Source organism: Lucilia cuprina, chromosome 5 (assembly GCF_022045245.1).
Source record: "Lucilia cuprina isolate Lc7/37 chromosome 5, ASM2204524v1, whole genome shotgun sequence".
In the NCBI taxonomy this organism is placed as follows: Eukaryota; Metazoa; Arthropoda; class Insecta; order Diptera; family Calliphoridae; genus Lucilia; species Lucilia cuprina.
Genome location: NC_060953.1, coordinates 36961354 through 36987071, shown reverse-complemented (window position 1 = coordinate 36987071; position 25718 = coordinate 36961354). Strand labels below are relative to the sequence as shown.

Genomic DNA, 25718 nt, shown 5'->3' with positions numbered 1-25718 from the left:
CTTTTGCGATTTTTTTCTATGTAAACAAACAGGAATTTTGACAAATAAGATTGTAAAAGCTGATGATCAGCTGTGCGGACGAGGCTACCTTATTAAGTGTACACTGGTTATTTGTTTTTTTGCCAGTAAGATAATTCTAATACATAAATTTCTATGTTTGTATTGCATATTTAATTTTAGGCTGCTGCTACGAATATTAGTAAATGTTTTTTCAGCAGGGAAGGAGCATAAAAAGGGTCATTTAATATCAAATTGGGTTTAATTTGGAGACTAACTTGGTATACAATTCGAGCGATGAATTTGATACCATTTTACGTGGGGTTTGAGCAATTAAAAGCAGATTAAAGTTAAAAATATATAGACTTTAATTTCAACTCATGATGTTCTCATTAAATGTAATCATTTAAGGAATATTTATAGTACTTTTTTCATTAAATCAGAAGCACCATGGTACGAGCTTTTGTTAATTATTCATGTATCGAAGAACACTTCACATTCTTTCTTGTAATATTATAAGTGGTTGTTATGAATGCTACTGGACGTTAAATTATGCTATGTTTCCACTAAGGCGTTTTGAACAAATATAGTTGATTTGGGCAAAACTAGTTGAAATCGTGTAGATTTCCCATACATTTTTGACACATCCAATTCTAGTTAATCTACTATATTTGATTTAAAATATGTCGAAATTGTAGTTTTTCGAATAAGATTTCCCTATGCAACACTGCGATATGTCTAGGACAAGCAAAGTTATCCATTCAAATTGAATGTTTTCATCGTAAAAGTTACAATTAATTTTGAAGTGAAAATAATAACAAATTATAATTTAAAATTAGTGGCATTCAATAAATAAATTTATTCGTTTACAACTGTAATTTTTTTATTTTTAATAAGTAATTTTACATAAAATTAACTTTATTGTGGATATGAAAAAATAAAATGACAGAATTTTTTCGAAAATTCGAATATCAAAAACGAGTATGCTCAGTGGAAACACCTTGAAGAGGTTTACGCAAATCTAGGAGATTTCAAGCCAGTGGAAACATATCATTAAAAAATTTCTTAATTGGAAAAAATTTTTAAATTATTTTGTTCAGACATGGGTTACATAGCGGTTTTTACGACAATAAATGTTAAGGGATTTAATGAGTTATTTACGTATAAGTATAATTAGAAGTTCAATAGGTAAGTAAGACTGATAAGCCGATCTTTTCTTCTTTTTCGAAATAGAGCTAGAATTTCTTTTATGAAAATTCTCTTTATTATTTAAAAATACATACTTGTGTGTTTGGTACTATCTTTTTTTTTAAATCCTAATTATGCATTATTTAAATTTTACATTACATTTTGGGATTTTGTCGAATTTACATGAAATGTGTAATTTGTGATTTTTAAATCTGGCAACCTTCTGTGTACACATGAAATTGTTTACACAACTAGGTGGCGCTATTTAATTTACTTTTTTTATTGCTTGAAGGGAGGTAACAAAATTTATGATAAAGATATAAAAAGGAATAATATAAAAATGAGACAAGTCAAACAAAAAATGAATTTGCTGCAACAGTGTTGACAATAATGATTAATAAGTTAAAACGAATGAAATGAAATTTATTTTTAAACATCGAAAGCAACATAATAAAATACTCTTCTGGGGACATATTTTGTAACACTAGTTTTTTGCATTAAAATCCAAACTTGCAAAATTCTAGCAAAAATTATGCAAATTTTTTCACAAAAACTTGTTTACCTTCAAAATAACACACAATTAGCAGTACTTGATACATAAATAAAAATCTGGCAGCCTTGAAATTACTTCCAGTAAAAAGAGTTGTATTTTAGAGAAAATCTTTAATCTATTACAATTATTATCAGCAATTCTCTTTTGTTACGTCGTTCGAGAAAATGGCGGCGTCGTCTTCTGCCAAATTTTTTGTACATCAAAATCAAAATAAAGCAGCAAATTTAAATTCTTCCAGTGCTGCTTCTGCATTCGCCGTTGATGATAGTGACGTTGTTGAGTTCATTGAATTTCCATTGTCAACCATCATTTTTGTCTCTAAATAACACAGCAGTAACTCAAAGATGATTACAAATATTTTCACAAAAATCGAAAGAAATTACCAATGAAATTACGTGCACAAATTAAATTGAAAAATATGATAAAAGTGATTAATAATGTGTGTAAATAATTGTTTTCTACTACAACAGAAAAAAGAAAAAGTGAAAATTGTAATAAGTCAAGAAGAGAAGAGACACATAGAATAATCTCAAACCGAGTGTTGAAAAATATATCAGACCATCATCTACATATTTATCTAGCCCATCATACAGTTGTAAAGAAAAAACAACAACAACATCTTAACCAGCAGTACCAACAGCTGTGGTGGCAGGCGAGGATTTTGTTAGCCAACAGCTAGTCGGTCATCAACAAAATTGCAAAGACACTTACCAAGCAGATTGCTTTTGCTTCCTAATCATCATTATTCTCTTTTAATATTTCAATGCTGACATTGATCCCAACATACTAAAAGGGGTGAAGGTGTTTTTTGTTTTTGTATATGGAAAAATATTGTATATCAATAATAATGAACAGGTACGCTTTAAACGAAGAATCAAAGTGATTAAAATATTTATTGCAAAAAAAGAGCAAATACTTCTATAAAAACAATAAAATACAAGTGGACTTTAATACTGGCTGCTGTATCGTATTTGAGCAACAGCTTCGTCTCTCGTTGAATAAAGTGAGGCGGTGGAATATAATACAATGTATGGCAAACAAGAAGAACAACACAGCACAGATACTAAAACAATAGCAGCAACAACATAATTATGACATTGACAACTTTAACTAACAACAAACACAATGAGGAAAAACAATAATAAACAACAACTCGAAGTCAGCAATATAACGGTATTTCATTGACAACATGTTTTATTTGTTGGTGGGTTTAAAAAATTCTCAAAAAAAAAAAAAAAAAAAACTTGGAAAAACCAGAACTTAACTACATATTCTTGGAAGATCTTGTAAAATTAAGAGTATTGCGAAATACGGACCTATTGTGATCACTGTTGCCTATATTTATTGATATTTGGAATCAAGTGATTTAGTGATTATGATAGAGCTGCGTAGTAAAACTATATGTTTTATGACTTGATTTGTATCTTGTGATTCCTATTGATCAAGTAATTTCTGTTCTTCCAGGTCTATATTTGATTACTTTTAGACTGATATCAAGTGATTAGAATGTACAAAAACAAGGATTAATACTAAAGATTTTTACTGATAAATTCTATATCACCAAACGTTTATCCTCAAAATAACAATAATACTTTCCGGTACTTGTTGATTTCAGATTGGATAAGCAATATGTTATGTTTCTTAAATGATGTGAATTTATTATAATCTGATCTGTTACTTTTAAGGAAAACATTTAATGTCACGAATAACAATCTAACGCTTAGGTACTGTATACTTTGCTGCTCTTTAGTAACGTTTACTATGAGCTCTCGTTTTGCTCGACCAGAAATTGGTTGCATCTATGAAGTATAAGATTTAGATTTTAGTTTCTGTTTAGTTATAGCTTTTTTGGTTCAAATGTAGTACAGTTTTAGTTATGTTCCACTTCAGTTATAGTTATTTTTCAATTTAAGTTCTGTTATATTCACTACCATTTTCAGTACTAGTTTGCTCTAGTTCAGTATCATTTCAGTTCTAGTTCAGATACTATAAAGTCATTAGTTACTATTCAGTCATATATCTTTGATCTAATTCAGTTTTAGTTCCGTTCTACTTCAGTTATAATTCAGATCAGTTCTATTTCAATTATACTAGTTCAAATTCAGTTATAGTTATTTTTTCTTCTTTTCGATTTCATTTCAAATTCTGTTCTAGTTGAGTTGTAGTTTAGTTCTGTTTTAGCTAATTTCTTGTTCAGTTATTTTTGTCAATTGTAATTAAAGCCGGAGGTCTACACTACGCGTCAAAGCATTACGCGCTTTTCATGCTTCTTTCGCGTTCTACGCTTCAAGTTACATACGACTTTTTAAGCGTAAATTTTTTGTTATATTTTTAAAAATTTCGCGTTTTTCTACAGCTTTAATTAATTTTTTCATCATTAAACTGATTTTATTTTATTAAAATTTATAAATTCGCATGTTCGTGACATGTTCATGCGCCGCTTGTGACGCTTATAAAAGTAGAAAGTAAATCTAAGCATTCTACGCGTCAAGACATTCTACGCTTTTGTACTTGTAACTTTCAATATACAACTACATTGATTCTACTTTTTTGACAGACGCGTAGAATGCGAGAAAGCGTAGAACGCGTGGTGTGGCCATTAAGTTTAAGTATAATTCAGTTTCAGTACAGTTTAAGTCAAGTTCTAGTTCAATTTTAGTTTTTTTCTTGTTCATTTGTAGTAAATTCTTTTTCAGTTCTAGTTAAGTTCTAGTACAGATCTTTATGTTCAGTTCTTCCTTGTTATACATGAAAGTTGCTTTCCACTATGCATTGTCTTGTTAATGAAACATTTTTAATAAGAAAATGTTTAATAAAATTTATGATTTTAAACAAAAATCCTTAGTTTTTTCTTAATTTATTTCTATATGTATAAATACCAAAAAATTTCTATAATTTTTATAAATAATTGATAAATATTTTATTTATTTCTATATTTAAAGGCGGCAGTGGCAACTAAATATGTACGACAAATAAGTTCTATATGCAACAACAACAGAAAAACACCAAGAATTTAAAAAAAAGAGAAACAACCACAGACCACCAAAATCTTAAAACTGAAATAAAATTTAAAGAAGTGAAAAGTTATAAACTAAAAACCCAACACGTTTTAAATTTAATAATCATGAAACCTCTAATAATAAACATTTGAAACAAAAAACACCAACTATAACATTAATAAATACACAAACGTTAAATCTATAAATAAACGCTGAACAAGCGTTAAAGTACTGAAGCGTTTACGGTAACTTTAGAACAAATACGTTCTTAAGATCGTTTGTTCAGCATAAAGATCTCATCCAAAAGTGTTTCTATAATTTTGTCAAATCATCAACAAAAATTTGTAAACAAATAATCAATAATAACAAAAACAAAATAAATAAACAAAACCACAATATATTTGTTAAAAATCAGCAATAAAACTAAGCAACAATAATATCAACAGCAGCAACATAAACATTCACATCTCCAACGCAATGAATTCAAGTCAACCTACACAAGCTGCACCCGGCAATCGTATTACGTTCACAAGTCAAGCATTGCCCAATGGAACGATTAATATTGGCAGCGCACATGGCGGTTCGATTATATCGACGTCACAATTGCCGAACACAACAACAATCAAGACAATAACATCTAGTGCTGCTGGTCAGCAGCATCACACATTGCCCCAACAGGTACAAGTTCAGCATCACCAGGTTTTACAAACAGCTAGCCAGCAACAGGGCAATCCGTCAAATGTCCAAAACCAGCAACAATCAGTAGGTGCCACACAAACCCAAACATTAGTTATAAAATCTAATCATGCTGTCTCATTGCCGGCGGGTATTGTCTCAAGTGCACCCGGAATTGTAACTATGACCAAAACCATACAACAGGTATGGGTCACCAAATTCACAAAACCGAAGTCCAAAATTGAAATTTACAAAAAACAATTTTTATAAAAAACATATGTAGTCTTCTAACGAACAATTAGTTTCTCCTATTGGTCGTTTTTTTCTAAATCAGTTTATAATGTTTTATTTGGTATTTCTTTAAACACACAACAAAGAAACGGAAAAAAACTGTAGACAAAGTCGCCTTCTTATTTTTTCTTTCCAAAATTTGAACTAAACTGTCAGAATTGCAATTTATATTATTCTCTTGATTTGTAGAACTCTTTGTTTGATTATAATTCCTCCAACCATTTCCTTTCAAAAATGTATTTTATCTGTTTTTGAGAACATTGTCTTCAGTTCACTTTTTCTATATTGTTGTTTGAAACAAAATTTCTTTTTATTTTTATAATTTTGGCAAAATGGGTGCATTAGAATATGTTAGAAAAAAATAACTATATACCAAACACCGCTGGTCTGTTGCTTGTTTTCCATATTTTATTTTTTCATTTTAGAATTAAGTACTTTGTAGAGTTTAAGCATGCTTTGTAGCTTTCAGGACATATTGCTTTTTGATTGCTTTACTTTATGCTTTTTGTTAATATTAATCAAAGTTTAAAAATTAGTGTAATATAAAGTGCTCAGTTTATTACAACGGCCTCGTATCTGTTTAGCCAGTAGTAAACCGTTCTTTTATCCTGTTTGAACTAGAGAACCAATTGACTATCTAAATACTACCTACCTTCGTCCATATCCTTTAGCATTATTTATTAAACCTCTGCTACATTTCCAGTTCATATCCAGTTCTGTTCTTAATCAAATCTAAATTTTTTTATAAGAGTTATATTTTATTTTTTTCGGTTCTAGTTCAGATTTAGTTCAGTTCTATTTAAGTTACAGTTCAGTTCTAGTTCAGATCTAGTTCAGTTCTATTTCAGTTCTAGTTCAGTTTTAGTTCAGATCTAGGTTAGTTATAGGGTAGTTCTAGTTCAGTTCTATGTTAGTTCTAGTTCTGTTGTAGTTAAGTTCTAGTTCAGTTGTAGTTCAGTTCTAGTTCAGTTGTAGTTCAGTTCTAGTTTAGTTCTAGTTCAGTTCTAGTTCAGTTCTAGTTCGGTTCTAGTTCAGTTATAGTTCAGTTCTACTTCAGTTCTATTTCAGTTCTAGTTCAGTTCTAGTTCATTTTAGTTCAGTTCTAGTTCAGTTCTTGTTCAGTTTTAGTTCAGTTCTAGTTCAGTTCTAGTTCAGTTCTAGATCAGTTCTAGTTCAGTTCTAGTTCAGTTCTAGTTCAGTTCTAGTTCAGTTCTAGTTCAGTTCTAGTTCAGTTCTAGTTCAGTTCTAGTTCAGTTCTAGTTCAGTTCTAGTTCAGTTCTAGTTCAGTTCTAGTTCAGTTCTAGTTCAGTTCTAGTTCAGTTCTAGTTCAGATCTAGTTCAGTTCTAGTTCAGTTCTAGTTTAATTCTAGTTCAGTTCAAGTTCAGTTCTAGTTCGGACCTAGTTTAATTTTGTTCTGCTTTAATCAGCATAGTCTAGTTCAGTTCTAGTTCTATGTTTCATAGAAATAAATTTACAATAACTCCAAACTTTAATGATAAAATTAACTTAAATGCTTTTACTAATTAGCAAACGTAAATGTAAGCGTAATGTTTTTTATTAAATATATAAATATAAATGCATAAATATAATTAGCAACCTACTCAAATCCCAATTAATTAATATGAATTTTTATTCCTATATATTTAAATTTTATTTTAGCATTTAAATTTATAAAAAAAATATTTTGCACAAGAATTTTTATACAAGAGATGTATGAAACTCCTAGTAAAATTACATAAAATCAAAACGAAAGCAAATGCATGCTGTAGTCTATGGTATTTAAGAATTAAAAATATGTACATGTATACAAAATTTTCTATATTGTTAAGAAATCATTAAACTAAAATATTCAAATTTATATAATTCCCAAACAGGGTAATCAACCATTACTTAATTCCATCATACCAGCTGGTGTAGTAGTAGGCATGCGTCCTCCAACTGCCCAACAACAACCAAAGAATGTCCAAGGAAATACAGTGGGAAGAATGGTTATTGGCGGACCACATATGGTGGGAACTAGACCACAAAGTCCAGCGGTAAGTTTAAAATGTTTATTAAATATTTTAACTCTTAAAAAAAGTATACTAAATAAAACATCACATCCAGAGAAGTATGGGTATAAAAACAATTGCTTTTACTTCTTGTAATAACTTAGGAAGGAATGTTTGAATGATGGTGGTAATTTATCTCTTACAATAACCCCAAAACATTTTAATATATACCAAACAACAAATTCTCCCAATTACTAATATTTAAAAAGATTTTTTAAATTTACTTCTCTACAAATAATCTTTAGCATACAATTAACTTTTACATCCTGTGTTCTTGTGTGTTAATTACATTTTCCCATAATTTCCTTCCTTTGATTTTGTTCTTTTTTTCGTTTTTTGGTTTATCCGTAGATAACATTAAGTACACTAACCCCGGGACAGACGCCTGCACTCATTTTGAAAACAGAAAATGGATTTCAATTATTGCGCGTAGGGACGGCTACGTCGGGTCCAGTGACACAAACAATTGGCACTAATTCCACAAACCCACCACAAATACGCTTGCAAACTGTTCCAGCTGCTGTAAGTAGATTCACAGGGCCACCTTTAGCACTTCGTAAAACGATTGTAAGATCATCCACTTCCACCTCCACTACCACCACAACCACCCATCACCACCACCACCAATCGCAACAACAGCAATCGCAAACGCAACAACAGCAACCGCAACAACAAGTAAAAAAACAACATCAGCAACAGGCAACAACTACATTGAAACAGATTAAACAAAATGTAATTGTCCACTCGATTCTCTCTCTCTAATTTACTTCTCTAAATCCTTTATTTCGTCTCTTTGCTCCATAAATACTCGTTTTCTCATTCTTTAGAAAGAATGATGATTTGTTTACATTATTATAAATTTTAAACTTGATTTCAAAATTTTTGAGTATTTAGTTTTATATTTTTGTTTCAATATAAAGCGAGAGTATTTTCTTATTCTAAAAATTTGTTTGCAAACATAGATTTTTACGTATCTTTTCAACAAAATATGTTTCCTATGATTTTGTTTTCTATTCTTTTTTTATTGTGAATTAAGAAAATCTTGCATTTTTTACTATTTTTATGGTCTCTTTTAAGTAAAATTTTTAAAAGTCATATTATCATGCGAGTGAATGCAAATCGGGTGAAAATAGAAAATAGTTTTCAGGCTTTTTGAATTGTTGTGCTTTTTAGTGACTGAAAACAATATAATTTTAATAATATAATCTATTTAGTTTCTATTTGATGTTTCTCTCGTTTTGAAAAAAATTAAGTTTGAGTTTGAGTTCGAATTCGATTTTATATTTGTTTTTAACTGAAATGATCATTATTGTAGGATCTCATATATATGTCGAAGTGTCTGAAAATAATTATACCATTAAAAATCTTGTTTAGTCTTTTTCTATGTCTTAAAAGCATTATCGGGAAAGGTTCATCATTTCATAAAAATATATTTAATTAAAAAACTCATTAAACAGGTTATAGAAATATTATTAGATTAAATGATAACAATGTATTGTTCAAATATTACATCATGCACTTTAAAGAACTAAATTTTGAAAGTTAGAAATTTCAGTTCTAGTTCAGTTCAGTTCAAGTTTAGTTCTAGTTCAGTTCTAGTTCAGTTCTAGTTCAGTTCTAATTCAGTTCTAGTTCAGTTCTAGTTCAGTTCTAGTTTAGTTCTAGTTCAGTTCTAGTTCAGTTCTAGTTCAGTTCTAGTTCAGTTCTAGTTCAGTTCTAGTTCAGTTCTAGTTCAGTTCTAGTTCAGTTATAGTTCAGTTCTAGTTCTAGTTCAGTTCTAGTTCACTTCTAGTTCACTTCTAGTTCAGTTCTAGTACAGTTCTTGTACAGTTCTAGTTCAGTTCTAGTTCAGTTCTAGTTCAGTTCTAGTTCAGTTCTAGTTCAGTTCTAGTTCAGTTCTAGTTCAGTTCTAGATCAGTTCTAGTTCAGTTCTGGTTCAGTTCTAGTTCAGTTCTAATTCAGTTCTAGTTCAGTTCTAGTTCAGTTCTAGTTCAGTTCTAGTTCAGTTCTAGTTCAGTTCTAGTTCAGTTCTAGTTCAGTTCTAGTTCAGTTCTAGTTCAGTTCTAGTTCAGTTCTAGTTCAGTTCTAGTTCAGTTCTAGTTCAGTTCCAGTTCAGTTCTAGTCAGTTCTAGTTCAGTTCTAGTTCAGTTCTAGTTCAGTTCTAGTTCAGTTCTAGTTCAGTTCTAGTTCAGTTCTAGTTCTAGTTCAGTTCTAGTTCAGTTCTAGTTCAGTTCTAGTTCAGTTCTAGTTCAGTTCTAGTTCACTTCTAGTTCAGTTCTAGTTCAGTTCTAGTTCAGTTCTAGTTCAGTTCTAGTTCAGTTCTAGTTCAGTTCTAGTTCAGTTCTAGTTCAGTTCTAGTTCAGTTCTAGTTCAGTTCTAGTTCAGTTCTAGTTCAGTTCTAGTTCAGTTCTTGTTCAGTTCTAGTTCAGTTCTAGTTCAGTTCTAGTTCAGTTCTAGTTCAGTTCTAGTTCAGTTCTAGTTCAGTTCTAGTTCAGTTCTAGTTCAGTTCTAGTTCAGTTCTAGTTCAGTTCTAGTTCAGTTCTAGTTCAGTTCTAGTTCAGTTCTAGTTCAGTTCTAGTTCAGTTCTAGTTCAGTTCTAGTTCAGTTCTAGTTCAGTTCTAGTTCAGTTCTAGTTCAGTTCTAGTTCAGTTCTAGTTCAGTTCTAGTTCAGTTCTAGTTCAGTTCTAGTTCAGTTCTAGTTCAGTTCTAGTTCAGTTCTAGTTCAGTTCTAGTTCAGTTCTAGTTCAGTTCTAGTTCAGTTCTAGTTCAGTTCTAGTTCAGTTCTAGTTCAGTTCTAGTTCAGTTCTAGTTCAGTTCTAGTTCAGTTCTAGTTCAGTTCTAGTTCAGTTCTAGTTCAGTTCTAGTTCAGTTCTAGTTCAGTTCTAGTTCAGTTCTAGTTCAGTTCTAGTTCAGTTCTAGTTTCAGTTCTAGTTCAGTTCTAGTTCAGTTCTAGTTCAGTTCTAGTTCAGTTCTAGTTCAGTTCTAGTTCAGTTCTAGTTTAGTTCTAGTTCAGTTCTAGTTCAGTTCTAGTTTAGTTCTAGTTTAGTTCTAGTTCAGTTCTAGTTCAGTTCTAGTTCAGTTCTAGTTCAGTTCTAGTACAGTTCTAGTTCAGTTCTAGTTCAGTTCTAGTTCAGGTCTAGTTCAGTTCTAGTTCAGTTCTAATTCAGTTCTAATTCAGTTCTAGTTCAGTTCTACTTTATTTCCAGTTCAGTTCTAGTTCAATTCTAGTTCAGTTCTAGTTCAGTTCTAGTTCAGTTCTAGTTCAGTTCTAGTTGAGTTCAAGTTCAGTTCTAGTTCAGTTCTAGTTCAGTTCTAGTTCAGTTCTAGTTCAGTTCTAGTTCAGTTATAGTTCAGTGCTAGTTCTAGTTCACTTCTAGTTCAGTTCTAGTTCAGTTCTAGTACAGTTCTTGTTCAGTTCTAGTTCAGTTCTAGTTCACTTCTAGTTCAGTTCTAGTTCAGTTCTAGTTCAGTTCTAGTTCAGTTCTAGTTCAGTTCTAGATCAGTTCTAGTACAGTTCTGGTTCAGTTCTAGTTCAGTTCTAGTTCAGTTCTAGTTCAGTTCTAGTTCAGTTCTAGTTCAGTTCTAGTTCATTTCAGTTCTAGTTCATTTCAGTTCTAGTTCAGTTCTAGTTCAGTTCTACTTTATTTCCAGTTCAGTTCTAGTTCAATTCTAGTTCAGTTCTAGTTCAGTTCTAGTTCAGTTCTAGTTCAGTTCTAGTTCAGTTCTAATTCAGTTTTAGATCACCACACAACAATAAGTGTAAAAATAATGATCATTTTCAGTTATATTGCGTAATTATTTTCAAAAATTATTCATTGTAATTTTTTTTGGCCAATTTATTTTAATTACATTTTGTTTTAACTGTTTCTTTTTAAGATAATGAGAGAAAGTATAATTTATATATTTTTGAAAAACAAAAATATATAAACAAAACTGTTGTTTAGCACAAAATTTTGCACTTTTGTAATTTTCTAGTTTATTTTAAATAAGAATCTCATAAGACTCTTTTTTAAAAATATGTATTTTTTTATAATTTGCCTGTAGTACTGAATGTTGGTTGCTTCATTAGTGTAAATATGTAATAATTTTTTTATTTTAAAAAATTCTTACTTTGATTTTCTTCAGCTGAAAATCTTTTTTGATTTTTTTTTTTTTGCTAATCATATAAACATTGATATTATTGTAATATATAATTTTGCATTTCAATTCATTATTATTTTTTTTGGTGTAATAATTTATAGTTGTTTTACTTGTGCTTACAATTTTAATTTATTTTACACTTGAATTTACCTAAAAAAAATATTTGTTTTTTTGTTTCAATACTAATTTCATTTATATATAGTCAATATCAAATACCTCAACCGCCAATAGTATAGTGGTCAATTCCGTGGCTACTTCCAATTCTCAACCAACCTATACGTCGCAATCGAACATATCAATGCAGCCACATCATACAACAACGAATGTTGTTGCCTCTATGCAACAACATCATCAACAGCAACAACAGCAGCAGCACCATCATCAACAGCAGCAGCAACAACAACAATTCCATCAACAGACTCAACATCTACAATCCCAACCCCAAATAACCCAGATACAGACAATACCAGCCCAACAAACAAATCAAATCCAACAGAACCAACAACAGCAGCAACAACAACATCATCAAACAAATACCAATAACAATACTATACATAATAATGCCAATAGCACGAATAACATAAGCGGTAGTACTACGTTAACCACCACAACAACAACGCCTCAGAGTGCTACCGCTCAGGGTAATACCAAAGAGAAATGTCGTAAATTTTTGGCAAATTTAATAGATCTATCGACACGTGAACCAAAACCGGTGGAGAAGAATGTGAGAAATCTGATACAGGAACTGGTGAATGCAAATGTTGAACCGGAAGAGTTTTGTGATCGTTTGGAGCGGTTATTGAATGCCAGTCCACAACCATGTTTAATAGGATTTTTGAAGGTAAGATTTTTTTAAATAAATAATAATAAGATTTCTAACTTCGAAAAGAAATCATAGAAAAATTTTTTTCGGAATATTCGAAATTTCAGTGTTCGATTTTTCGAATTTTTAAGTATACATTATGAACAAACTAATTTGTAAAAATATGAAGAAAAGCTCTAAACTGCTTGTTATGATCTAATATTGTTAATATTTCGAAATTATATTCGAAAAATATTTCATTAGTAATTTGAAATTACAGAAAAGTTTACCACTGCTGCGGCAAGCGCTATTTTCTAAAGAATTGGTAATTGAAGGTATTAAACCACCGCCACAACATGTAGTGGGTGGCATCAGCATACAGCAACACTTACCGGTATGTAACAAAATACGAAAAATTAAATAAATGTCTATAAAAAGCTCTGTTCTTTTTTTGTTAGAAAATTCAAGCACATATCCGTCCCATTAGTCAAAATCAAACCACAACCATTGGACAGACACAAGTGCGTATGATATCACCTGCCTCGGCTACAAGACCAATTGGACATACTACGATAACAAAGCAGCCAGTGAGCGGTATACGTATACAGGGACCGGCGAATGGGCCACGTCTGTTAAATACTCAAATACGGGGACCAGTGCAGCAACAAACAAATGCAACGCAACAACTGCAAACAGCACCAACGCATGCGGTAAGTAATTAAACATTACATTTCAATTACTATCTATAAAAACTAATGTTTTTTCTTAATGCTCTCTCTCTCTAGAATATTGTTCAAATACGAACTCCTACAGCAACACAACTTAATCGTCCTGCCACTGTTCAAATACGTACGGCTAAGGGTAAAAATACAACGACTTCAACAGCTAGTCCTAGCATAGCGCATGTTAAAGTGGGTCAAACTCAAATCAAAGCGATATCCTCATCGCCCTCACCCGCCATTTCATCACAACCACCCTCGTTGGCTGCCATTTCGAATAATGTGCCAACGGCGTCATCAAATCTATCATCATCGGCCTCTATTATTTCGACAATTAATTCAGTTGCTAGCAATTCGATGGGTAGCGGGACTAGTTTACCGGTACCATCATTACCCACCGTGCAATTACCACCGGCAGTGCTGGCCCAACAACAACAGCAACAACAGCAATTGATTAACAACGCCAACTCTTTAATTAGCACAAATACGGCATTGCTGGAATCAATAAAAGCTTCCGAAATTAAAAACGAAATCAAAACAACCCCAACTTTAATATCAAACACCTCCTCCTCCGCCACATCGTCAAGTATAATGACAATGCCGCCCTCATCGATGGCGACACCACAAACACCTACAACGGCTAACAGAGCTCCTGCCAAATCATCTGCTGCTTCGGCCAGTAAAGCGGCAGCGAAAAAGAAAAAAGATCTTGCCGACAAAGAGCGTGAAGAACAAAAACTCACCACTTCAACGTCGGCCACAAGTGCGGCTTCGTTTTTCCAACAACCTTCCATATCAATGTCATCGTATGGCGATGATGACATCAACGATGTCGCCGCCATGGGTGGCGTTAATTTGGCCGAAGAAACTCAACGTATTTTAGGTTGTACGGAAAATATTGGCACACAAATACGTTCATGCAAAGATGAGGTTTTTCTCCACCTACCCGCACTCCAGGCCCGTATACGTTCGATGGTAATGGAACGTGGCCTAGAGGAACCATCACAAGATGTTGCTGTGCTAATATCTCATGCATGCCAAGAGCGTTTGAAAAATATTGTCGAAAAATTGGCAGTGATAGCAGAACATCGTATAGATGTTATTAAGGTAAAGTTGAGAAATTTTATTTTCCATTGAGAGGAATATGTTTGATTTAGTTTTTTGTTTTATTTTCCAGTTGGATCCTCGTTATGAAGTTACAAAAGATGTACGTGGTCAAATTAAATTTCTGGAAGAACTAGACAAGGCTGAACAAAAACGTCACGAAGAATTGGAACGTGAAATGTTATTGCGTGCTGCGAAATCACGCTCAAAAGTTGAAGATCCCGAACAGGCCAAAATGAAAGCGAGGGTAAGTTGGGAATCTTGTATATGATTTTGGTTCAGATGTCTAGGATTCTTTATGATTATTTTTAAAGTTTAAAAAACTCATTTAAGATTAGAAATCCACTTTTGTTGAAAGAAAATTGTTATTTCTTTTCTAATCCTTTTAAAAATAATGGACATGCACTTTATCTTGGGAGAAGACATTAGAATTTCTTGTGTTTCTATGAGATTATCTTCTTTCATTTACCATTCCAACAAATATCTCAATAAGTAATTTTCTCTTTTTGCAGGCAAAAGAAATGCAACGAGCTGAAATGGAAGAACTGAGACAACGTGATGCCAATATGACAGCTTTACAAGCTATTGGTCCACGTAAAAAGTTAAAACTTGATAGTGATGGTGCTAGTAGTGGTTTGGTAAGTCCAAAAACTAACAACACATAAACACTTTAGATTTATGTGAAATAAATCTTCAATTCTACAACTTTCAACTTTTTTTTTCTTGTACGTTCTTCTTCTAACGTGATTTTTTAGGGTTCTGGTATAAATAGTGTTTTAGGACCATCAGCGGCACCGGCACCCTTAAGGCCGCGTATTAAACGTGTTAATTTACGTGATATGCTCTTCTTTATGGAACAAGAACGTGAAACGTGTCGAAGCCAAATGTTAGTTAAGGCATATCTTAAGTGATGCATTATTTTAAGGAAAATCCCCCAACAACAACAACAACAACCACAACAAATTAACTACAACAATCTACAATATAGTGTAAAAAAATGTAATTTTTTTCAACTCTTTCTCTCTTCCTACTCATGTGCTACTTACTACTACTACTACTCCTTCAACTGTACTCCAACTGTTTTCAACTTTTTCATACTTTATTTTTATTCTCTTCTTTAATTGAATATTATAATTACTCTTTATCATCCCTATTCTAAACTACTCAAACTTCTTTCTTTGTTATTTATATTTTTAAATCCTTTATTTTATAACTTTAAAATAACTTCCTTTAAACTTTCCGTTTTTTTTTATCGGTTCTTGTCATTAATTATTATTAGAGAAAAAAAGGAAAGAAAAATCAACGCTCTTTTTTTTGTTTCTTATTGCTTAACAACAAACAATATTTTGTTAGATATTTTTTTTTTCAACATTTATTATAATTATAATCTTTATTTTTTTGTTTTAGTTATAAAATTATTTAACCACACTGCTTCCACTAGAAACAAACAAGAAAAAAAATCATAAAACAAATAATATTTATATGTAAAGTTTTCGTATTTAAAAAAATAATCTTTAACTCATAAACAAAAAAAAAAAAAAAAATCACAAAAAATATATTTAAAAACCATGTTTTTTATTTTTTTTATATAAAATGGCAATATTTTTTTTTTTAGATTTTTAATTTTTTATCATTGGATTTTTTTTAATTTCTTTTTTATTTTTTTATGAAATTTTTTTTTATTTTTTCCTTTTTTTTATTTTTATGCAGCGTTGATTTAAAATTCTTTTTTTTGTATTTGTTATATCGGTTTAATTAAGGAAACAAAAAAAATCAAGTTTTTTCTTTCTTCACACATAAAATAAATCGCAAAAATAAAAGATTTAAATTGAAATGTTAATTCTGTAAAATATGGCCTTATAATGTTAGATTTGTAAAATTTATAAATATTTGTAAATTAAAAAAAAAAGAAACACACATAATTTTTTATATATATATTTTTATTTTTTGTTTTTTTTTTATATATAATTTAAAAAATAATCATTTATTTTGCTTAACGCAATCAACGTTTTCTAATATTTTCAAATGGGCTTTGTATAAGAAATATGAATATGTTGATATATTAAATCAAAATTTCCGAAAATAGTTTTAAACAATAAAAAGTTTGTCTACATGATTTCAAGTGTTATAGATATCGATACATACTTTCTCTTTATAAAAAGAACCTCCATGTGTACCCTTTAAATCCATTACATATCTTTTTTATCTATCTTTTCTGTTGACCACCAACTCTGTGACAAATTGTTTATAGAATTCTTTTCCCTGGCAGATCTGTAGAACTTTGGCAAGTTGACATATTTTATAAACATTGAAATAGTTTAAACTTTCAATTGACCCATTTGTGTTCAGTCTACAATCGATATAATTTTGGGTTTTTTTTTTGGGAACTATATAATTTGGAATCGCTAAATCCATCGGAATAATTTTAAGGAATTGAAACTATTCTGATCGAAATGTGTGACATACCTAATAGGATACAGCTCAACCGTTTTTACTTATTTCCTTTTTCGGTTTTGAAGGGCAAATTTTTCTTTTTCCCCCTCGTGGATTCGCGCCTGGTCGACACCGTAGGGACTATATAGACTAGAGCTGTCTATAGTCCATACTATATGACTCCTTATATTCTCGATTACAGAACTGTCCATATCCGAAACTATAGAACTGTCCATAGCCGAGACTATAGAACTTCTTATAGTCGACACTATAAAACTGTCTATAATCGAGATTATTGAACTGTCTATAGTCGAGAATATGGAACTGTCTATAGTCAAGACAATAGAACTGTCTACAGTTGAGACTATATTTCTTTATATAATTGGGACTGTAAAACTATCTATAGTCGAGGCTATAGAACTGTCTATAGTCGAGACTATAGAACTGTCTATAGTCGAGACTATAGAACTGTCTATAGTCGAGACTATAGAACTGTTTATATTCGAGACTTTAGATCTGTCTATAGTCGAGACTTTAGAACTGTCTATAGACGAGACTATAGAACTGTCTATATTCGAGAATATAGAACTGTCTATAGTCGAGACTATAGAATTGTCTGTAGTCGAAACTATAGAACTGTCTATAATCTCTACTATAGAAAAGTCGAGAAAAGTGACTAGAATTGTCTATAGTCGTGAATATAGAACTATCTATAGTCGTGACTATAAAACTGTCTATAGTCGAGACTATAGAATTGTCTATAGTCTTCACTATAGAACTGTCTATAGTCGTGACTATAGAATTGTCTATAGTCGTAACTATAAAACTGTCTATAGTCGTGACTATAGAACTGTCACTATTCGGGACTATAGAACTGCCTATAGTCGGTACTATAGAAGTGTCTAAAGTCGAGTCTTTAGAACTATATTCGAGACTATAGAACTGTCTGTAGTCGAGACTATAGGACTATCTGTAGTCGAAACTATAGAACTGTCTGTAAACTGTCTATAGTCGAGACTATAGAACTGTCTATAGTCGGCACTATAGAACTGTCTATAGTCGTGACTACAGAACTGTCACTATTCGGGACTATAGAACTGCCTATAGTCGGGACTATAGAAGTGTATAGTCGAGATAATAGAACTGTCTATAGTCGAGAGTACAGAATAGGCTATAGTCAACACTATAGAACATTATATAGTTGTGACTTTAGAACAGTACATGGCTAATACTTAAAAACAGTATATAGTTGAGATAATAAAAATGTTTATAGTCGAGACTATAAACAGTTAAAAGTCAAGAGTATAGAAATATCTACAGTCAAGACTTTATAACTGTCCATAGTCGACACTGTATGTGCAATCTACATTACGATATTTGTAAGTTTTTATATCAGAAATGAATAACTATTGTATTAGACTCTGGGTTCCATAGCTAATGACATCATCCGAAAGATTTATTATCTACATATTCTTATTCTAATAAAAGCTTTTAAATTTCCCTGCTTTTAGTTAATCAAAATTTCCTGTTCAAACTTAAAATTTATAATTTTCTTAATTTTTTCTAATTATTAAATATTTTACTCTCATTTATAAATATAAAAAGTGGTGTGTTAAGCGTTAAAATTCTCTATATTTTATACTTTTTATTTTTATATAATAATTTGTTATAGTTTTGTAAAAAATAAAAAAATAAAATAAAATCCTAAAATATTTAAAATTGAAATAAATGTAGAAAACATTTGCAACATGTTTTCTATTAAAACAAACAAAATAATTTAAAAGAAAATAATAAGTACTAATAAAACAAACCACAACCAACCAGAATAACGAAATAAATTAAAAATTAAGAATTAAGAAATAAGAATTAAAAATAAATAACGTAAAAGAAATAAACCCCCATATTTGAAAATAAGTAAAACAATATTTTGCTAGATTTTATAAGTTAAAACAACCACAACAAATTAAGTTAGTTATTAAAAAAAAGTCGTAAAACGTAGTAAAACAAATAAATAGTAGTTAAAAATAATTTAAAAAAATTTCATACTTTAAAAAATAACATTAAAAAAAACAAGATTAAAATTATTTATAATAAACAATATTTGTTTAAAAAAAATTATATTCAAAATAAAGAATAGTTTGTCAAAAAATTATTAAAAACCCACAACCAATTCAACATACATAAGTGTACATTTTTCTTCAAACTCTAAATTTCTTTGAAAAACAAAAAACAAAAGAAATTAAACAAATTTGTTGTTAAAAAAAAAAACATACAAAACATAGCAGAAATAACTAAAATAAACTAAACATAAATAAATTACAAACAAAAATAACCATTTGTAAAGTTAATAAATTTTCTAGTAAAATTTTAAAATAAACAATATTTAAGAAAGAAAAACAAATAACATAAAACATGTTTTCATAAAATAACTAAATAACAAGCAATAGTTTATGTATTTTTTAACAAAAAGTGAAAAGAAAAAGAAAAATAACATTAATTTATAAATACTAAATTGTAATTTATAAAAATTATAATAACTAAGGAAAAAAATTAAAAAAAACAACAACAAGAAGCTAAAATGAAAATTAAAAAAAAAATGTATACATTACCTTAATTTATATACATATATAGAAAAACAAAGAAAATAAAACAAAAAAAAAGAAACATATTTCTAATTTCATTTTATCCTCTTTATTTTGTTTTATTAACAATATATTTTTTTTATAATTTATAAATATATATTTTTCTTTTTTTGTAAATTTACTGTTAAAACAAAAATACATTGAGTCATTGTAAGAAAAATTTAAAAATGAGAATTTAATAAAAAAAAAGAAATAAAATAAAATTAATGAAAAAAAACAAAAATGGAAAAATATAATAAATATAAGGACTATGATATTCTAAATTTTGATTATACATGAAATAATCAACTAAAGAGTTTTCCATTCCGAAGTGATTAGGTACGTATTTACCTTAAAAAAGTAACATTATGAATTGTAAGACTTATCGCAATAAAAAAAAATACTAAAGACAGCCTATAGTTGAGGTTGTGAAATTCTTAAGTTGGAACTAGAACTATATGTTTTCAAAGTTATAAAACTGAATATAATACTGATTTTGATTGGTCTATAATTGATAGCAACGAAACTTCAGTTTCGTTAACTTATTGACTTGATATTATGAACAACAACTTTCCATGGTTGCCCAAAAGTTATCGATATTGTGTCATCTATGTTTATTTTAACAGTTCCTATTGATAGTCGATCCATGATACTGTCTGCAGTTTTAGTTGCAGAACTATACAAACGTTTTTCCATTCAATGTATACTATAGAACTGTTTATTGTCCAAACTATAAAAATGTGTTCATTCGATAATATCGGTCCAGGGGTCGGCAAACTTTTCAGTCGGAAGAGCCAAAATTTACAGTTTACAAAACATGGTTTTTAAAAGAGCCACAAAATGTTTATTTATTGAAATATTACAAATACTTTTTTAATTCACTTCAAAAATATTTTTTTATCTATTATCTACAAGACCATACTGCAAGGAATCTTTCTTATAGATTTCTGACTACAAATCCTTTTTGCATTTTTATGGCTCATTCGAATGCGTTTTTTAGCACTTGTTATATAAAGATAAAAGTTTATTAGAGTGCCACAATACTGTATAAAGTGACATAGTTATGAAAATTAATTTGGCAGCATTCGACATAAAATGTTGCACAAGTTTTTTATGCAAACAGAAATTATACTGTGATATATCGCTTACATCGAACAATAATTGACCAACCCCAAATATAAAGTGACGATCGGCTCATATTTGATCCTACCCCTCATATTAGATCCCCATTAGAAAAAAATCGCTTTTATGTCACAAGTAATGCATAGTCGAGGAAAACGCACTTTTATAAAGAATTTATAAGTTCTTTGCGTTTGAAAACTTCCAGACCGAAAATTCAACGGATAATTATTTCTTATCTGATGCATTTATTAGTTTGAATGTTTCCATTGGGGTCCGTTTTCGCCCTAAAACCTTTAGATCTTTAATTATAGTTGGACCTCACAAAAGACAAGTAATGTTAAGTATAAATAGTAGGGTATTCAATTATTCGGGTTTTTGTCTTATGCGGTTTATTCGACAAATAATTATTTGAGGTCAAAGTATAACAAGTAGTCCGACTCTCATATACAGGAAATTACTCTCTCACATCTACGAGTGCCGTGTGAATTCGACTCTCTTGTGAGAAATTAAAACTTGTCAAAACCCTCAAATGTTTAACTTACTTTTTTGGCCACTTTTAAGGATTGTACGCGAAATTACGGTTGTGCACAAAAAATCTGTAATTTTTTAAAATAATTTTATCTCACTTTTCATACAAAAATTTGTTTAATTTTCCTAAACTGGAAAAAAATATTTTTTTCTAATTATTGACATTTCATTTTTGTTGTTGTTGAATTTTAATTTTCAAACAGAGTTTAAATTTTTGGTATTGAAAATTCGAACAAATTTAAAATTGTAACTTTTTTATAAAACTCTGTGTGTTTGGAATGCACCAATACATATACATTTTTGTTACTAACACATATTTAGAGTTATGTACTTTTTCACCAAAGTATAACAAGTAGTCCGACTCTTTGACAGCAGTACCTAACTCTAAGCATGTGTTAGTTATTGATCTTGATGATTTGAAATAAATATCATTTGAAATTAATATTAATACAAACTTTTTAATATAAATTTGGAATTCCATCTTTTGAAATTGAATGTCTTTTAAACATTAAAGTCCTTTTACAGGAGCATAAGATCTGATTATGAAAAACTGAGTATACAGAGTTAATACAATGGTACAGTTTCCTGTACGCATAGATTTTTTTATGTTTGAAAATAATTTTTGCACGGTTTATAAACAAAAATATTATTTTCACTTCTTTCACTTCAATTCTTTGTTTAGTTTTTTATCAAATACTAGAAATTATTCCTGTTTATGTGAAATGCTTTTCTATATAAAGACATTACTGTTTTTGAAATTTTCAACGAGTTCTAGAATTCATACGTTCCATTGAACACTAGTTTAACTGTAACTATTGCTGAAAACTTATTAGAAGTACTTAAGAACAAAACAATGTTCCAAAAAAACTGATTGTAAAAATAAAAGCGATATAATTATTTCCACGATTTTTTTTTTCAAAAATCAAAATTTTCTTTATTATAGAAACTTGAAGAAAATTTATTACAAAAATATTAAATTTTGTAGAAAATTCGTAGTAATTTTTTCTTAATCGGTTAATTGATAGAAACTATTCGGTTTATTCGTTATTTGAAATTTGACAATTTTCATTTATTCTTACGATTAATTGTCAAAAATTAATCGATTAACCGAACGACGATTATCCGTTTGAATACTCTAATAGTAATAAAATTAATAAAATTTTTCGATTTTTTCCACTTTTTTCAAATTTTTTTTCGAACATTTGACTTTTTCCGACGTTTTTCGAATTTTCGATTTCTTCCAGCATATTTCGACTTTTTCCGACTTATCGACCTTTTCTGACTTTTTCCGACTTTTTTTTTTTTGACTATTCGACTGTTTTTGAATTTTTCGACGTTTTTCGACTTTTTTTATAACTTTGACTTTTCAACTATTTTCGACTATTTTTTTCTTTTTTCGAGTTTTTCCGACTATTTTAGTCTTTTTTTCTTAAAATGTTTATCTTGTCTTTGTCTTCTTTTTGAAGTTTTTATGGTTTTTTTAACACAAACAGGAACAAAAATCGCTTTATCAAATTTAGTGACGATCGGCTCATATTTGATCCTACCCCTCATATTACATCCCCATTAGAAAAAATGTATGTCACTTAATAATATGTTACACAATAATGGATCGGAACATAATTGACCAGTCTCCTTACATAAGGCCTATTTCAGAAAATGATTCTAACGATCATAACTGATCTAATAATATGATTGTTGACCATACCCCCACAGAAATTCGTCTTATAGAAATGACTTTAAAGCTCAAAACAGGCTTAATAATACCAGCATAGTGGTAAAATTCGTCGTAAACAAGTTTATAAGAACACAAATATTTGTACCAAATTTAATAAGAATGGATTCAAAATTGACCCTACTCCACACTTTCGAAAATGAAGTGACGACATACAACAGGCTAAAATAGAAGTATAGTGATGAAAATGAAACGATTAATCAAAGTTACAAAGTTGTGTTTATTGTTTTGTTGGTTTTAATACATTGCTCGTTAATTGAATCGTAAATATTTTAAAATATATAAATATTTTTTTTATAAAATAAAATGTGAGTAAGAAACTAAAGAGCCACAGCTCCACATCTAAAGAGCCGCATTTGGCTCGCGAGCCGTAGTTTGTTCGTTCGGAACGAATATTCGAATGTTCGTCGTCTGAAATAGAGCACACTTGGGTATATGAAAATGTACACAACAGGGATGGAAAAATAGATTTTGTTTTAGTATCAAAATATATTTCAGAGAGTACTTTTTTGGATCTCAAAGTACTTAGGTTAGGTTGATAGGAGGATGTGTACTACATCAAATCCGAAGAAATGCACCTATGCCTCAATCGGTCCTGTTGTGCGCTCTTTATCATGCAAAAAAGGAACTGAATGAATTATTTTTCAGTGTTCAGAAACTCAGTTCCTTGAACGTAATTCTTAAGAATCTTCCAATCAGTGTTAGTGTGGAATGTTATTTCCGGAAAAACATCACTTCCAAGATACTTGGATCTAACTTCGATGAATGCCTGGCAGTGGTAAAGAAAGTGTTCCAGAGTTTCACTGTCCTCTCCACATGCTTTACATATGTCTGAATCCGAACGTCCAATTTTGCATAAATGTGCTGAGTTTGTCCACTCAGAATACGTAACATACTAACTTCAGACTTGCCCATTTTGAGGAGATTTTTCGTCTTGCTCTCATCAGGGTCCCCCATATGATTTTCGTGGTTTTACCCACTGTTTCATTATTCCAAAAGGTGTTATGGGATTCTCTCACCCATATTTTTAGTTCAGTTTTTGTTGCGTCGTATGGTTTTGCGTTCGTCAGTTTAACTGCCTTGAGCTCCCTTCCCTTTAAATCTATTACATTCGCTCTTTCGTTACCAACTACTCCCGAGTGGGCTGGTACCCATATGATGTTATAAAGTTATAAGTCTCGAAAAGGGACAAAAATTGCGATTTCTCAAAACTCAGGACATAATATCTCAGATTTCAGATGTGATGGAGAAAATATGAAGTACCATTCGAACTCAGCGAATAATCTTATAGAAGCGTCTAACATATTTTAACATTTGTCTGATAACATTAAAAAGCTGTTTCCTACAACTTTTATTTGATGCATTTTCGAGAATAAGTGCCAAAAAAATTAAAAAGTATTTTAAATTTTAAAGAAACTTTTATCCCCATATTCTAATTCTCTTGTTATTTCAAAACGATTTATTGAAAGTTCCCATTCAAAAAAATTATTTTAACAGACAGATTTACTACCTGTTAAACGATAATCGGATATTGAGATTGTAGCCCTGAAAGTATCAAATAAGACTCGGGAGTATCACGGTACTTTTGCACATCAAATAGTATCAAAAAAAGTACCATTGTGTGCCATCCCTGGTACACAATCATTGCGTATGACGAAATTCGTCGTACGTAACGAACTATGCGATAGGTTTATTTCTATTTCTTACGCAAATAAAAAAAATATATAATTTTAGTTTTTTTTTGTTATTTAAAATTATTTAAATTTTAAAGCTGTTAAAATTATCTCAAAATCGTGGAGATTCACAAAAATATAAATTTTGTTCCTTTGTTCCAATTTCAAACACACAAATTTTGAGACGAATTCGCAGTACGTATAATTTGATTGTGTTTCATTCGACGAATTTACGCAACGAATTGTTGTCGACTAGTTCGTCGTGATATTCGAAATTCGTTGTTCGTCCTAATTGTACGTATACAATTAAACAATATAAAAGGAGAAAGGAGGTATGTAGTCGACAATAATGTATAATATAGCAATTTCTATTAGAGACTATAGAAATAGTTGTAGTCGTATTGTCTATAAGCGAAATTATAGAACTGTTTAAAGTCGAGATTAGACGAGAACAATCTATAATCGAGATTGTAGAACTATTTATAGCTGAGACTAAAGAACTGCCTAAAGTAGAGATAATAGAACTGACAATAATCGAATCTGTATAATATAGAATTGTCAATCTAGAAAATAGACTTGACTATAGTCGGGACTAAAGAACTGTCTCAGAGCGTATCTTTAGGTAATGAATTAAGGATTTAAATAAAATTAATCTTCGAAAGTTGTTTTTGAGAACACAGTTAGACCTGGTCCACATTAGGAAACTTTTGTTGAGAAACTTCTCTTTTGAAGTTTCCTTAATGTCCATACATAGAAACTTTTGTTTCAGAAACTACGTGTAAATTGCATTGATTTGTTGTTGTTCGAATGAGAAGAATAACAAAACTATTAAACAACAAATAAAAATATAGAAATAGTTTATAGTTAAGTTTAAATTATTTTTTATAGCTGACACTAAAATACTGCTAGTCATCGAGGTTATAGAACTGTCTATGATATATGGTCGAGACAATAAAATGATAATATATAATGGTTTTGTCTTGCTGACTGTGAAAATCTAAATTACATAATATGGAATTGCTTATATTCCAGACCATATTCAAAGCTATAGAGTCAAAAGTCGAGAACGTAAAATAGTCTATAGCA

The 25718-nt window shown here is 30.0% G+C and overlaps 1 protein-coding gene across 10 annotated transcripts in view; it reads left to right on the top strand.

Annotated features, from left to right (window-relative positions):
* Nucleotides 1–15800, top strand: part of LOC111683586 (transcription initiation factor TFIID subunit 4) — a 24410-nt gene extending 8610 nt beyond the window's left edge. The window contains exons 1-11 of one of the 10 annotated variants that reach the window (XM_046951177.1): nucleotides 1360–2593; nucleotides 4681–5616; nucleotides 7579–7740; nucleotides 8107–8487; nucleotides 12098–12736; nucleotides 12978–13091; nucleotides 13156–13407; nucleotides 13483–14523; nucleotides 14594–14767; nucleotides 15033–15158; nucleotides 15276–15800. In XM_046951177.1, coding sequence (XP_046807133.1) covers nucleotides 5215–5616; nucleotides 7579–7740; nucleotides 8107–8487; nucleotides 12098–12736; nucleotides 12978–13091; nucleotides 13156–13407; nucleotides 13483–14523; nucleotides 14594–14767; nucleotides 15033–15158; nucleotides 15276–15431 — 3447 coding nt within the window. In that variant the 5' untranslated portion in view covers nucleotides 1360–2593; nucleotides 4681–5214 and the 3' untranslated portion in view covers nucleotides 15432–15800. Of the gene's footprint in view, nucleotides 1–1359; nucleotides 2943–4680; nucleotides 5617–7455; nucleotides 7480–7578; nucleotides 7741–8106; nucleotides 8488–12097; nucleotides 12737–12977; nucleotides 13092–13155; nucleotides 13408–13482; nucleotides 14524–14593; nucleotides 14768–15032; nucleotides 15159–15275 lie in introns of those variants that run through there. The other 9 variants (XM_046951178.1, XM_046951175.1, XM_046951179.1 and 6 more) reach the window with 9 other exon arrangements.
* Nucleotides 15801–25718: the final 9918 nt, after the last annotated feature.